The sequence below is a fragment of the Alosa sapidissima genome, chromosome 18 (genome assembly GCF_018492685.1).
Source record: "Alosa sapidissima isolate fAloSap1 chromosome 18, fAloSap1.pri, whole genome shotgun sequence".
In the NCBI taxonomy this organism is placed as follows: domain Eukaryota; kingdom Metazoa; phylum Chordata; class Actinopteri; order Clupeiformes; family Clupeidae; genus Alosa; species Alosa sapidissima.
The window spans coordinates 1,001,004-1,016,767 of record NC_055974.1 but is presented as its reverse complement, the minus strand read 5'-3'; the positions used below and the strand labels follow the sequence as shown (position 1 = coordinate 1,016,767).

At 42.8% G+C, this 15,764-nt stretch overlaps 1 protein-coding gene across 1 annotated transcript; it reads right to left on the bottom strand.

The window, feature by feature from the left end:
• Positions 1–1,015: 1,015 nt before the first annotated feature.
• Positions 1,016–15,549, bottom strand: tec (tec protein tyrosine kinase). The gene is made up of 19 exons (XM_042070472.1): positions 15,081–15,549; positions 14,209–14,434; positions 13,622–13,726; positions 12,902–12,983; positions 12,406–12,534; positions 11,672–11,709; positions 9,497–9,699; positions 9,190–9,255; positions 9,033–9,087; positions 8,843–8,922; positions 8,555–8,688; positions 8,277–8,351; positions 5,999–6,170; positions 5,703–5,813; positions 4,137–4,242; positions 3,789–3,853; positions 3,224–3,342; positions 2,823–2,980; positions 1,016–1,265 (listed from the first exon to the last, which is right to left on the bottom strand). The coding sequence occupies exons 2-19, from the start codon at positions 14,395–14,397 to the stop codon at positions 1,185–1,187; spliced, it is 1,968 nt and encodes a 655-aa protein (XP_041926406.1). The 5' UTR covers positions 14,398–14,434; positions 15,081–15,549; the 3' UTR covers positions 1,016–1,184.
• Positions 15,550–15,764: the final 215 nt, after the last annotated feature.

The window sequence follows — 15,764 nt, the reverse complement described above, 5'->3', positions numbered from 1 at the left end:
GTAAGTGTTTTTTTTTTTTTTCAGCCTATGCTTTCGATGGTAACCCATTGTCAGTCAATAGTGAAAGTAACTGCATATAACTGTCTTCGTTGACTGACACCTTGGTGAAGTTAGTTTCACTTTGCCAATGAGTTCAAATAATAGACGAGTGCAAATGCATGAAGGCTATGCTAGGTTTTAGTAAAGCATGGTTTAAGAATGACTATTCCATACGGTCTTGCAAGCAGCCTCCTTCAAATGCGCCGTTGAATGCCAAAATACCGATGCATTTATTTGACATTTCGCACTTTGCGCCGTTAAAGGGAATGACAGATGTCATTCTCATTGGTTTAAATGATGTTACGCCCCAAACACACCCATATGACTGATTAAAAAACCTAGGAACACTTTGTTGCGCCATGCGCTCCACGTTTGATAACGAAACCCCTCCCAATGTGAACTGGACATCCTACTAAATTTGAATAGACTTTTGATGAGTGAAGATGCACTTTAGAATGTCATGATAGGGCCCAAAGGGTTTTAGGTCAAGTCCCTTTCCAGTTAAAGGAACATGCCGACTCTTTAGGACTTAAGCTTATTCACCGTATTCTCCAGAGTTAGATAAGTCGATACATACCCTTCTCATATCCGTGCGTGTAGTTACTCGGTCTGATGCACCCACCGCAAGGCTAGCTTAGCACAGGTGCCTCCATTAGCCTACACCTCCCAATAGTGACTAAAGAACTCCAACATTTTCCTATTTACATGCTGTGATTTGTATAGTTACAATGTGTACAAATAACAATGTCAAATGAGACACAGCCATTGACTTATCGAACTCTGGGGAATACAGTGAATGAGCTAAAGTCCCAGAAAGTCGCTGTGTTCCTTTAACTGAAGCTTTCCCTGGCTACAGCAAGCACACTCACACATTACGGTGAATTGTGAAAAGCTGAAGAATGACATAGCATGACAAAGAAGAATCTGCTGTGTGTTTGTGTGTGTGTGTGTTTGGGTCCTGGAAGAGTTGCTTCAGTCAGTTTCTCTGTCCAGTGTCACACTCAGAAGAAAGCTGTTTTCAGTCCGGTAGGACTTCTCGAGACTCTCATTGGTCAGACAAGAATCCTTTGATGCTGTCCAATCAGTGTGCTGTGAGAGAGGTGGGACCCGCTTCATGTGGAGTTCCCCGGGTAGCCATTGGGTGATCAGGTTGATGGGGCGTCGGTCTCCAGCGCCTCAGTGATCAATACGCAGATATCTGAGAAGGGTGGACGTTCCTCTGGTTGCTAGGAGGGCACACAACAATATACATTTGCATGAGTTTATCAGTAAGGACACTGTACATGCAAAACAGGACATTAACAGACGTCACACACACACACATGCACACGCACACACACACACACACGCGCACACGCACACACATGCACGCACACTAGAGGATGCAAAGTCCATGATTTCCAAAAAGAATCATGATGACCTAAAACTACAGGACAGTTTTCTTCTTTACCTCAGTCCATCTTAAATGAGCTTGGGCTCAGGTAAGATGACAGCAATTCTGTGTCATATCTAAATATAGTAGAGTAGAATTTTAACCAGCATTTGTGGATGGAGCATCAGACTGTGTTCATAGACAATGGTTATCGGGAGTGTTCCTGACCTTATACAACAATGTTTACAAAAACAAGTCTGCTTTTAATGCAGTGTCATCTGAGGCCCCAAAGATCACAGCCATCCAAAATAGTTTTTCAACCTCGTCCTTTGTTTGTGAGTTTTTATTTTATTTGAAATGTTTATGTACTGTATATTATGAAATCCCCAAATGATTTGCAATTTCACATTGAGGAGTACTATTCTTATATTGTTGCATTATTTCCCCATCACAGTGATGAATACCTCTGCATCTTTACTCCTGAGAGACTCAGTCATGTTCCTCCTTGTGTTTTCTTTAACATTACACAGCTTTTCCAGCCTTTTGTTGCACATTTCATATGTTGTCTATGTCCTTTTTGCAACTAAATATGGGTTTACGAGATGTGCAAATGATCACATTCCATTTATATTTGCATTTTACAGTGTAAAATGTCATTTTATTTGATTCAATTGAGATAGGGTTGTAAGTAAACATCAATTATCACCCAGAGAGAAAAAATACTCTGTTCTAATTGGCTGGTGTGGTGGCTATTAAGTAAGGGATAACGGCCGCCGAGGTGTCCTGTTATACGGAATTAATGGAGGAGGGCGAGGGGCAAAGAACTCCCCGACGCGCAGCGGAGTTGCCTCCGCCCGAGTCCATTAATTCCGTATAACTGGACACACCTCGAAGGCTGTTATCCCGCTTATCACCCGGTTGCCACTGTAAAGCAAAGGAAACACGCGGTTCCGTTTAAAAAGAAGCTCACTAGTTCAGCTTCTTTTACAACTTTCATTGGCCCTATAACAGCGATAGCATGGACAGTTAGCTTGTTTACAGTTGATTCCATTGTTGCAAGCCTGCCTCCAGGCTCAACCGTTGTCCTACTATGGTTTTTATAGTTACCATTCATAAGCATTGATATGGAACGATTAAACGATATGGGCGATTAAACTTTTTTTTTACAAGATCTACTTCATAGATGTCCCGTTATTCAGAATTAAAAGCCACCCCGCCAGCCAATCAGAAAAGAGTATTTCTTCTCTCCGGGTGATAATTCTGAATTTTGAACGGGACACCTGAAGTAGATCTGGTAAAAAAAAGTGGAATAACAAGCTGCACTGACTGGCTCCAATAAAGATGTAAAAGTGGAGCAGAGGCCATGCCCAGGCAGACGCCTGCCTTCAGCTCACTCTGGTGCTACTCTCACCTCCTTCCAACACTGCTCCATGACCTCATAAATGGGGGGTGTGGCCATCTTGGGTCGGTATAGGCGATGACCTTTGGTCACCATGAGAACGACCTCGTGGTTCTGATTTTGCTCAAAGGGCATCTTCCCCTCTGTGAACACCTCCCACATCAACACACCTAAAACACACACACACACACACACACACACACACACACACACACACACACACACACACACACAAAAACACAAATTAGTTGAGAAAATATCAATTGATATGTCACTAAATCAACGGCCAGATTGGCAAATAAATGAGTGGAAATGGAGGGATGAGACTGGTGGATGGAGGGAGAGGGTGAGATGGAAGGGTGAATGTATGTGTGTGTGTGTGTGTGTGTGTGTGTGTGTGTGTGAGAACTCACCGTAGGACCAGACATCAGACTTGCTGCTGTACTTGCAGAAGTTGAAAACCTCTGGGGGAGACCACTTGACAGGGAACTTAGAACCCATGGAGCTGGTGTACTGATCATCAAGAACGTATCTACAAACACACACACACACACACATTCATTGCTTGCACATAATAAAACGGGCCAGCTATCTGGATTATATTCCAGTAGAGAGCGTTTTACTGTGAGCTGGACCAACAAGCTGATAAGGTAGGTAGAGTGGGTTAGGGTGTGTGTGTTTGTGTGTGTGTGTGTGTGTGTGTGTTTGTGTGTGTGTGTCCATTCACACACACACACACACACACACACACACACACACACACACACACACACACACACACACACACCATTCACACACACACACACATTCACAACTATTCGTTGTAGCCTTTCATTTCACCACATTGTAAGCATTAGCAAATATGGGAGGTGTGAATACTGTGTGCTGGTTAGTGAAGTCTGCTGACACTTTGAACCGATATTCTTTTGCAGATGGCTTTAAAGGTACTCAAGTGATGTATCTGTTAGGACACCATACCTTGCCATACCAAAATCGGACACCTTCACTACGAACGACTCATTCACTAAACAGTTTCTGGCCGCCTAGAGAGAGAGAGAGGAGACAGAGAGAGAGAGAGAGAGAGAGAGAGAGAGAGAGAGAGAGAGAGAGAGAGAGAGAGAGGAGAGAGAGAGAGAGAGAGGAGACAGAGAGAGAGAGAGAGGAGAGAGAGAGATGGAGGAGGAGAGATTAAGAGAATGAGGAAGGAGAGGTAGAAAAAAGAAATTAACAGAAGAATGTGAGAAAGGAAGTGGTTGGTCAAACATTGCTCACTCACATACACACACACACACACACACACACACACACACACACACACACACTCACTAGGTCTCTGTGGATGAATCCGTTGGCCTCTAGGTGGGCCATGCCTTGCGCCACATCTAGACTGATACTGAGGAGGTCCTCGAAGCTGAAGCTGCCTCGCCGCTGCCTGATGAAAAATCGGTGTGAGTATGCTGATTTTCTAAGAATTAAATGCGTAATCTATACACAATGTACTGTACATACATCTATATATAGAATGTTTATACTTTTTTATGTATAATGCGTAACATATGTATCTTATGTAGCCTATACATGCCGCATATGAAAAGATAACACAGTACATATTATCCTAACCCACACATACAACGCAAACAGCATGTCACCTTTGTCTAAACAGGCAAAACATGGCAATTACAACTAACATACTGTACATGTCAACCATACTACCAATGCATGCATGCATGTACAGATATAAGTAAGTATAGTATAAGTATAAATACTCTTTTGATCCCGTGAGGGAAATTTGGTCTCTGCATTTTTCCCAATCCGTGAATTAGTGAAACACACTCAGCACACAGTGTACACACAGTGAGGTGAAGCACACACTAATCCCAGCGCAGTGAGCTGCCTGCAACAACAGCGGCGCTCGGGGAGCAGTGAGGGGTTAGGTGCCTTGCTCAAGGGCACTTCAGCTGTGCCTACTAGTCGGGGTTCGAACCGGCAACCCTCCGGTTAAAATTTCGAAGAGCTAACCAGTAGGCCACGGCTGCCCCACATAACACAGATTAACGACTGCAGAGAAATGGACCACCACACAGCACACTCAATAAACAGCAGTCTGCCACTGAACATGCTCCTCTGTCACTGCCATGCTCACCAGACAGGTGGACTGGTCCCAGGGCCATCCAACTCTTCAACTCCACACAAAAGGGGAGGGGAGAAATGGACTTTTCAGCATGAGCCTGTCTCTCTCAGCCCCTACCATCATATCACTTTGTCTGCTCTGCTCCTGACTGTCTTATAGGCTATATTAGCCCTCCTACAATCTGGACTGTGGTCATACAATCCACACCTTATAACTTATTCCCTGATATATATTGTTCTTAAGGTATATTATTTTACTTGTTTGTTAAGCAATTCTATTGTTTATTCTTATATTTTCATAGTCATAGTTAATATGTATTAACATGTAAAGTTATTGCACTGTTCAATCTCTGCACTGTTCACTTTTGCACTACCACCCTTGCACACACTCTACCATAGCAGTGATAGCACCTTATCATGGTCAATGCATCAGTCTATACCAGACCTTTGTACCGGTAATCACTTTACAATCACCACCGGTAATAACTTAAATCTTTACATTTCTGTGAGTGATTTTTACATATGTGAGATATATGTGTGTTTGTTGTGTTATGGTTATGTAAGCTACTGGATGCCTAAAATGTCCCTCGGGATGAATAAAGTATATATCTGTCTATCTACAAACTTCAACCCTTCAAATGCAGTGCTTGCATCTCCAAAACCATGACTGGTTGTCACAACTGCATTTAAGTCACATCAGTTAAAAAGCTCTATAAGTAGATATAACTAAATACACACACACACACACACACACACACACACCTGAGAAAGTTGAGTAGGCAGCCTAGCTCCATGAACTCTGTTACAATGTAGATGGGCCTCTGCTGTGTACATACTCCATACAGCTGGACCAGCTTGGGATGGGAGAGTCTCCTACAGACACACACACACACACACACACACACATTTACATTAATTAAATGAAATAAAATCTGTTACAAGCTGAGCAGAAGATGGTTTGTGTGTGTGTGTGTGTGTGTGTGTGTGTGTGTGTGTGTGTGTGTCTGTATGTGTGTGTGTGTGTGTGTGTGTGTGTGTGTATGCACACATCTACTCACATCATGACCTTGGCCTCCTCGATGAAGTCGTCCTCAGACATGGCTCCCTCCCTGATGGCCTTGATGGCCACTTTGTGCTGCGCTCTCCACTTGCCCAGTCGCACCACTCCGTACTGCCCACTGCCCAGCTCCTTCATGAAGGTCAGCTCCGCCGGGTTAATCTCCCACTTATCTACAGCCACAAGCACAACCATTACAACCTACCAGCATCTGGAGAACAACGTCAACACAACCTTAGAAACAACTTTCTGCTAAATGACATAAACTTTAGATTAACCTAAGTGCCATTTTAGAATGTCACAACCTCAGTGTTACAACAGTTGGAGGACAATGTCAACACGACATCATAACAACTTTAGAACAACCTCAATGCCATTTCAGAACAAGTGGAGAACAATCTCAAGACCACCTGAGAACAATGTTAGAACAACTTCAATGCCATTTCAGAACAACTGGAGAACAATCTTAAGACCACCTGAGAACAATGTTTGAACAACCTCAATGCCATTTCAGAAGAAAGCAATCACAATATCAGATAAGACACACATGTGCTAAGATCAGTCTGGAAATGACTCTGTCACAGCCCAAGGATCCAGTCATCAAGATCACTTGATCACTTGGAACGCATAGGGTAAGTCAGCAGGAGAAGAGGCAGATACCAACCAGCTTTGTTTGGAGAACAAGAGCAAGCTAGATGTCCCACAGCTGAAACAAAGACAATAGATGAACTGGCGTCATAGAAGAGGAAGAGAGCTGGAGAGAGCTATGGACCATGGATGCTAAGAGAGCTGGAGAGAGCTATGGACCATGGATGCTAAGAGAGCTGGAGAGAGCTATGGACCGTGGATGCTAAGCGCATTAAATGAAGCCACTGTTGGAGCCACTTGTGATGTTCTTTCAACTCCACAGAGCCTCAGTCAGTGAAGACTTAAATCATAGGTCTTAAAATCATACATGTGTTTGATAGTTAAGCCTAACTCTACTGGCAAATGACAGGGACAGTAGAATTTTGTTTGTCCAAGAGGGACAGAATAGCGGCCATTGGGAAGACACAAGCTATACAGGAAGATGGGCCAAAGCACAGGATTGGAGACTGCTGGTAGATGTTGGAAGGCAAGTCTTCCGTGTTGTATGTGTGAGTGTATCGTGTACTTTATTGAGCTTATTATTCCCCTCGAAAAGTTTGTCGTTGTGTTTCTGGAATGGTAGTTGTTGGTGCTTGCATCAAGGGTTTGCATTTTGGCTGTTTACAGTATGTTGCTGATCAGATCATAAATGGCCACAGCAATGAAGAGGATTGACTGAAGAATTTGTTGGTATTTGTTGGTGCCAGCAACAAGGGCTTGCATTTATTAGGCCCTGTCCAGATTATGGCGGATTCCTTAGAATTTCAAAAAAGATTTTACCAGATCGCTGTTGTGTCCATTTGCTATAATGTGGATGTCGACTTACGGTGTGTTTCCACACAACGAAATTTCGCGTCGCTCTCATTGAGGTTGAATGGAGACGAAATTCGCCCTAGTTGGGCGAAATGAAAGCGAATCGCCGAGGCAGGCGAAACAAAGTTGGCCAAAGTTTAACTTTATTTAAATGAGGACCATTCGAGAACCAATCAGGTCCGCGTCTTTGTGTTTGGAGGCGGGAGTTACAAAAAAGTCTGACCAAGATGGCAGAGACTACCTGAGCTGTAACACAAACATTTGTATGTGATTAAAATGTTTCTACACGAACATTGGCACTTGTATCAACACGAATCGTGGTTTATATGCCACACGAACTTAGTCAGAGCACATACACCACTATGTATATGTTAGTTTAAGCACTCGATCTTTTTAGCTAGCTGACAGGCGAAATGCTAGTATTTTAGGACATTGGATTGCATTGTAAACCTAGCTAGACAGCTAGGCTACATGCTGCAACACAGGTATGAAATATATTATGTCTTATTGACCTTGTTGTTTCTATGAACATGAATTGTTGTTTATAGGCAACATAGTCTTAGTCGAGTCATAAAGACCCCATTAAGTACTTAAACGTTTGAATTAGCTGATTAGCCTAATTAGCTCGCTTGCCACCACTGGCTAGACACTGCAGTCAAAAGGTTAGCGGTTTCGCCGTCACGCCCCCGAGGCGAAATTTCGCTGGCCGAAAATCACGAGGTGTTTCGCTGTGTGGAAACACACCGTTAGGCTAAAGAATTCCTTACATTCCTTAGGCCACATCCACATTATAGTGGATATCCGTGTGTGTGTGTGTGTGTGTGTGTGTGTGTGCTAACCGTAGCTGAATCCTGCTGTGGTTGGAGCGTCTCTTCCTTGATTTCCAACAGGATAACGTAACCTGGCAACCAGTCCTGAGGAGAAAAGCACACACAAACGCACACACACACACACACACAAACACACACACACACACACACACACATGGCACATTACAGCTAAAAACAATCTCAAGCCAAAACTGTATGCATTGATGGAAGTGCACCTACAAAACAAAATACAATCACTCATTTTGTGTGTACTCATTTTGTGTGTACTTTGAAGTGTGTATCAGTACCTGCAGCATTGTGTTTATGATACTCAATGAGTTCAGGGATGGTGTCAAACAGGTGCCTCTCAGCCAGGTAGAACTGCGTAGGTGTGCCTGGTGTCTCCTTGATGTAGTAATGCCTCACAACAGCCAGGCCATCCCTACAGTCACACACACACACACACACACAATTTTAGACACACAAACGTATAGAACAACACATGATATTGTATAACTGACAATATGTGAATGTATGCTGTGTGTGTGTGTGTGTGTGTGTGTGTGTGTGTGTATGTGTGTGTGTGTTTTACCCACCCTGATGACCTTGTATATAAAGACACAGTGTATGCTCCTGGACTACTAGAGTCTCTGACCATGAAGCCTCCCTCCTTATCCTAAAGGAGCTCAGAGCATGGCACACTATCAGTACACACACACAATGGAAATGGGCAGGCTGTATGCTGATAGACCTTTCTCTCTCTCACACACACACACACACACACACCTCATTTTTGAGCTGCTCCTCAGCCTTGGCACGGTTTATATTCTTGCAGAACCATCTAATGGACACAAACAGACATACACATCACACATCTTTGCAGCCTTCACTGCCCTGCTTATAAGAGGTGTATGAGTTTAGATGAACAGGCCAGTGATCTTACAGAAACCGGTCAAGGTTGTCTGACGTCTTCTCTGTCACATAGTTACTAGGGATGTATCCTTCTTCTCTGAAAGATACAAATACACACAAAATCACACAAATACACACACGCACACACACACACACACACACAGTATGTGCACATATCAGTACAACAAATCATTATTATCATGCTAACACACTTTCAGTATACTTCCACCCCACAACATGGTAATAACATGAGAACAATCAAATATGTATATGGTCACACACACACACATACATAAACACACACACACACGCGCACACAATCCCAAACACACACATACCCATATTTGTTACGCGCCCTATACCAGTTGACATCACACTTCTCCAAGATGGTGTACTCCTCACCACGAATAAGTGGGAGGTCGTGGCTCTCTGGGCCCGTGAAGTCGTACATGGCGATGACCACTTCCTCTTTGGACTCCTCCTCCTGCTCTTCGTCCTCAGGCGGAGGTGGAGGGGGTGGACGACGGACCTCATTGGAGGACTGGAAACAATTTCAGCCATGAGTATTCACACTCTTTAAATGTGTGTGTTTCTTGAGGTGTTTTGTTATGTTCCTTTCTCTTCCTCTCTTTGTCTTTTTTTCTCTCTCTTTCTCTCTCTCAAATTCACATTCTTATTGGTTATCACAAGGTTATTGAAGTCCTTGAGTTTTTTACATTGCAAAACCACCTTTCTGTACTGTATTGGATTTTGTTTAGTATCTTAGTGGTTGCTGTTTGTCCATATCGCTCATGGCTGCTGATTGATGCCTTCACAATTATTGGGGTGTATTTTGTTTAGAGCCGTATCTAGCAACAATTGAGTGTGTTGGCTGCCATCTTTAGTATCTATAGTGTTTTATAAGGTGTCTATAAAGAATTGTAATGCTCATTATTACCATCGATATGTATTCACAAGTCGTCATAACCAACTTCATGATGCATTATGACAGCTAATTATGAATGATTATAATTTTAATCTGAATAATGCATTATAAATATGTCAAGATCTGCCTTCTCACTTGTCAGTTTTATGATGCATCATAACTACTTTGCTTTACTAAATGCGTATAGTGATGCATAAAGAGTTCTGACTTCTACTGTAGTCCTATATATCTACAGCTATAAGTATATGTAATAAAGTTATAATAATTCATACATCTCCGTACAGCACACAATTACAAACAGCTATCCAATATTGGTGTTATTTGTCAGCTGTAAGTAAAGTGACAAGAATATGACCCTATTATTAACAGATATAAGTTCACTGAGTAATTAAAGGGTGCAATGAACTAAGTACCGAGTCTAGCATCTTTACCCTATATGCACAATATTATAAATTACTATGTTAATGTCATAGGTGTTATTTGTCAGCTTTAGGTAAAGTAGAGCAAATGAGGTGTTGTTATAAATAGATATAAGGTTATTATAAACAAATATGAGGCACAACTAAATGCATTCCTTTTGTCTTTACTGTCCAGGCTCTCATTTCATTGTAGGATAATAGGGTCATATTCTTGTCACTTACTTAGAGCTGACAAATAACACTTATGATATTGCATAGCTGTTATAATTGTGTGCTGTACGGAGATGTATAATCATTCATAATTAGCTGTCATAATGCATCATGAAGTTGGTTATGACGACTTGTGAATACATATATATATGGTAATAATGAGCATTACAATGCTTTATAGACACCTTATAAAACATTATGAATGCATTCATAGGGCATTATAAATATAACCTTCATAGAAAGTGTTACCCTTTAGTCTTATTTTTTCTTTAGTTTTAATTCTCTTTTTTATATGTATATTGTCTCTCTCCCTAAACTAAACTGCACATATACTGTAAGGCCTCAGTATCATTTCCCCTTGGCCATTCTGGTCAGGCCTAAAATCACAGCGAATGGCTGTGCACACCACCATCTGCCCCACTGACCTCTTTCTGGAATATTACTTGAAAGCTCTTGACTTAACTGTCATCTGCTGTTTTCATTCCAGTAGACTAGGTCAGCTTTTATCAATGGCTACATAGAGACATTTGGTGATCAGGTCAGCTATCAAACGCTCAGAGAGAGGCTCAAAGAGTCAGAGAGGTTTTTTTTTTTACACACGAATATTTTGCTGACCAAACTAGTTTCTTTTCTGTCTAGTCGAAGCCTGATTGGCTGGTTGACGTTTTGCATCACTGTAAGTCCTTGTGGTGGATAATGTGGTTGTCTGCACTGCAGGTGGTGAACACATGTATTGCTGAAGTAGGGTGAGTGTGCAAGTCTCAGAGCAGAGCTGAACTAACCTTTTTTCTCACTGGGAAAACAAGCAAGTTCTTAAGTTGCATAGGTGATTTGATGTGGGTGTGTTTCAGGCTGTATTCTTTGGGGGGTACACAGTGTGTGTGTGTGTGTGTGTGTGTGTGTAGGTGTGTGTGTGTGTGTGTGTGTGTGTGTGTGTGTGTGTGTGTGTGTGTGCTAACCTCTTCACCAGGAATAGGGGGCAGTGGTTTCCTTGAGACTGTAAAGAGGAACAGCAGACTGTCAGAAGGGCTTTGCTAGTAGAACCTCTGATGAGTGTGTATGACTGATGAGTGTGTATGACTGATGAGTGTGTATGACTGATGAGTGAGTATGACTGTTGAGCGTGTATGACTGATGAGTGATGAGTGTGTATGAGTGATGAGTGTGTATGAGTGATGAGTGTGTATGACTGATGAGTGTGTACAGTATGACTGTTGAGCGTGTATGACTGATGAGTGATGAGTGTGTATGACTGATGCGTGTGAGAAAAGTGAAAGAATTTAGCAGAGCGAAGCAGGAAGTGTGAAATGCGACTAAGGGAAATGTTTGTCTGGTTTATGTCTAGAGGCTTCACTTGTCCACATCAAAAATCTGCCTCAAATGTATGTGTGTCTGTGTTTCCACTACATTGTTGATTTCGCAGGATTAAAGGATGAGTGTGTGTGTGTTCTTAAAGACGTGTAGGACGAGTTTATATGTACAGTATGTGCATGTGTGTGTTTGTGTGTATGTATGTATGCCTGTATGTGCAATAAAGAGAGAGAGAGAGAGAGAGAGAGAGAGAGAGAGAGAGAGAGAGAGATAAAGAAATAAATAAATAAAGAGTGACGTGTGTGTGATTGTGTCTGTGCACTCCTAATGTGTGTGTGTGTGTGTGTGTGTGTGTGTGTGTGTGTGTGTGTGTGTGTCTTACTGTCTCTTTGTAGGTTATATTCCTCACAGCCTGGGGCCAGTTTCTCAGCCTGCCGACAACAAAGCCACATGCCTTCCAACCAGAAGTGAGGGTGGAACTTTGGCACAATAAGAGAATTGTGCTTGATCTCTGAAATAAACACACACACACACACACACACACACAAACACACACACACACACACACAAGCATTGACCTGAAATGGCCACTTCCTCCTGAAGTAGTCAGAAATAGTCTGCGCTGGTCTGCGATATTGCTGCCATAACAGAAGACGCATAAACTACAGGGGATGTGGGGACTTAGGTGAAGTTAGAGAGTTAGAGAGTTCAAGTGTTTGAGAAAGTATCTGTATGACTTTAGTGTGTGTGTGTGTGTGTGTGTGTGTATTCATGTGCATGTGTGTGCATTCATGTGCATGTGTGTGTGTGTGTGTGTATGTGCATGTGTGTGTATTCATGTGTGTGTGTGTGTGTGTGTGTGTGTGTGTGTTCTGTACCTTCTTTTATGTTCTGCACCCATATGTTTCGACTCTCATTGGTTGGGGCAAATATATAGAGAGTGTTGGACTCGTAAACAATCTGAATGAGAGACCGAGAGACAGTGTGGTGGTCAAGCGAAAAGGAGGACAACAACACGACAACAATCTTATCCTTCATGACATCTTAATGACAAATCAACATGGTACCACTTTACTTGAGGTATATGAATCTATCCATTACAGTGTCATGACAGCCAGTTTTGTGAAATATCCTGTCACACATCTATCTGACCAAGTAAGTCTGACCATAATAATCATTATGTCAACATGTCATGACATATGTCAAGTTGTCATGACAAAGACCAAAAGAAATAAGTGTATTATATGGGGTAATGGGGTTATAGTGACATGTTTACTGTAAAAAACATTGTATGATATGCAAAGATTTGGTGTGTAAGCAGTTTAAGAAAAACTGTAGTGCACTTCACAATATGGAGAGGAAAAGGCTCTCAGTGTACAGGCCTGGTCTTATGTGTTCAATGTACAGGTCTGGTCTTATGTGTTCAATGTACAGGTCTGGTCTTATGTGTTCAATGTGTAGGTCTGGTCTTATGTGTCGTGTTTGATCAGTATATTCTTGTACTCTAAATGATCCTCTAATCCTTATTGTGCAATATTGGGGGGGGGGGGGGGGGTCAAGCATACACTATATACACTATAAATATACACTATTTCTACCTGGAATGCGTATTTGTTTTGGCAGGGGATGGCGACTCCTCCATTCTTCACGATCTCCACACACCTGATTTTCTGTATGTCCACACAGCCCTTCTTAAATCTCTTCTGTAAAGCAAACACACACATGCAAACACTGTCACGGCCAACCAAGGTGCTCTTTGTTATTGTCTGTAGTGAATTGTTGTTCACCTCGATACGGCCACCAAAGTTTGGGGTCTTTACCCTATAAATATAACACACACACACACACACACACCACACACTATTAGAGTAAAGAATAAACTTTAATATCTATGGTACGTCCAACCACAGAAGCACATATCTGTGTATTCATACAAAAGCAACACACAATCATATAGAAATACAAACACAATGAGTAATATTTAAACATACTGACCACACAAGTGACCATTTACAGACACACACCCACACACATATATCCACTCACAAACTAAGATAAGACAAACACAAGGACATATAATTAGGCTACCCTGCATGTCTTCTTGCCTTGCCTTGTTGCCTTGCCCTGTGTGTGTGTGTGTGTGTGTGTGATCAAAAAAAGACACTGGTGTGGTGGACAGACAGACCTCGGCTCGGCCCTCGTAGTAGGTGAGCCTGGTCTTGGTCAGGACGAACAGGCGCTCTTTATAGTTGAGCGGTGACGTGCGCTTCTTCTGCTGCGAGCGCTTGATCAGCATCTCCTCCAGGACCACAGCAGCACTCATCGTGCACACACACGTACTCAGTCTCACGCATACACACACACTCTCACGCATACACACACAAGTAATCACACGCAAACCACACACAGGTCTGAAAGACATAGTGAGAGGGCGAGAGGATTTTGCATAAATCAATGTGTCACACCACATACAGTAAACATTCAGTCATTTCTTTGGCAGGTTTTTTTTTTCATCTAACAAGTTAAGTACATCAATAAAGCCCAGAGAGTTAGGAGATCCCACAAGAGTGAAAACCATCTAACTAATTCTACATGTTGGCGTGTTGAGGTAGGATATACTTATTGAAGAAGTAGAACAAATTGAAGTAGAACTGCGCTGAGAGTGTGTGATGGGTGTACGAACTACAACGACATTCCCCACAATTAACATCAACCTCTATGTCAATGGCATACACACACACTGCCTACAGAAACAAACACAAGACAGTCTCGCTTTCTTTATCAGTGACACCAATGAACCATTTCTGCCCGACTGAATACTTTCCGCGAACTTTTCGGTATCGGTCATATCTCCACATCTAGACTTTTAACCCTCACAAGAAAAACTTCTGACTGAAGTGCACAAACAGTGTGAGCACGTACAATTGGCAACACAGCAGTCAAGCAAAACAGAGGTGCATAAACGCCAAGTCGTGAACTAATCCTACAACCATACATGCGTCTGCATAACTCTCTCTGACCCGCGACTGAATGTGAGCGTAGTCCGGTCCAGTTCACCTGTGTTCGATCTGTAGTCCTGACGGACGTGACACTTGATGGATTGTCTTTCATTCCATTTCGCTCGGTTTCGGCCATTCGCGCCGCCAGGGCATTTGTAGGTCGTCTAGGCTCTTTCTCCACGGAAACGACTCCAAGCAGAAGGGCGAATGACCGGCGCAGATTTCTCGCGCTCGCCAACAAACACAGCGGAAGTCCACCGGCAGGAACGAGTGCGTGTGTCGCTGCGTCAAACACTGCGTCTGCCACTAACAAACTGAAATGTTTCAAGTTATCTCCGCCTGTGAGTGCGCCTCATCAGGAAGCAGGAGACTGCAAGCCCACCTCTGTCTTGACATTCAAGGAAGTCAGCCTCTCAGGCCGCGGTTGTGCGTCTGTGCGTGCGTGTGTGTGAGTGTGTGTGTGTGCGTGCGTGGAGGCATTTGCTTAACAAATGCTGAAGGCAGATGTGACGTGAAGCATTGTTTTGCCTGTGTCCCTCTGTAAGAAAGGCCAAGGCGAGCGTGAAATATCTCTCTTTCTGAGCATGTGTGTGTCACTTTTTCTGACTCTAGCTAAGGGGAAATTCTGCAAAGCCATACATGACATGTGACCCCCCCCCCCCCCAACAACACACACACACACACACACACACAAACATATACACTACACACACACACACACACACACACACACACACACACA

Bases quoted from the DNA above. Each gene is read 5' to 3' on its own strand.
- tec (XM_042070472.1), bottom strand. From the start codon at position 14,397: ATGCGTGAGAGTGTGTGTGTATGCGTGAGACTGAGTACGTGTGTGTGC. The intron at 9,256-9,496 runs GTATGTGTGTGT...TGTATCTTTCAG, and splicing joins AGGGCGCGTAACAAATATGG to AGAAGAAGGATACATCCCTA. The intron at 1,266-2,822 runs GTGAGAGTAGCA...GTGCCCTCCTAG, and splicing joins TGGAGCAGTGTTGGAAGGAG to CAACCAGAGGAACGTCCACC.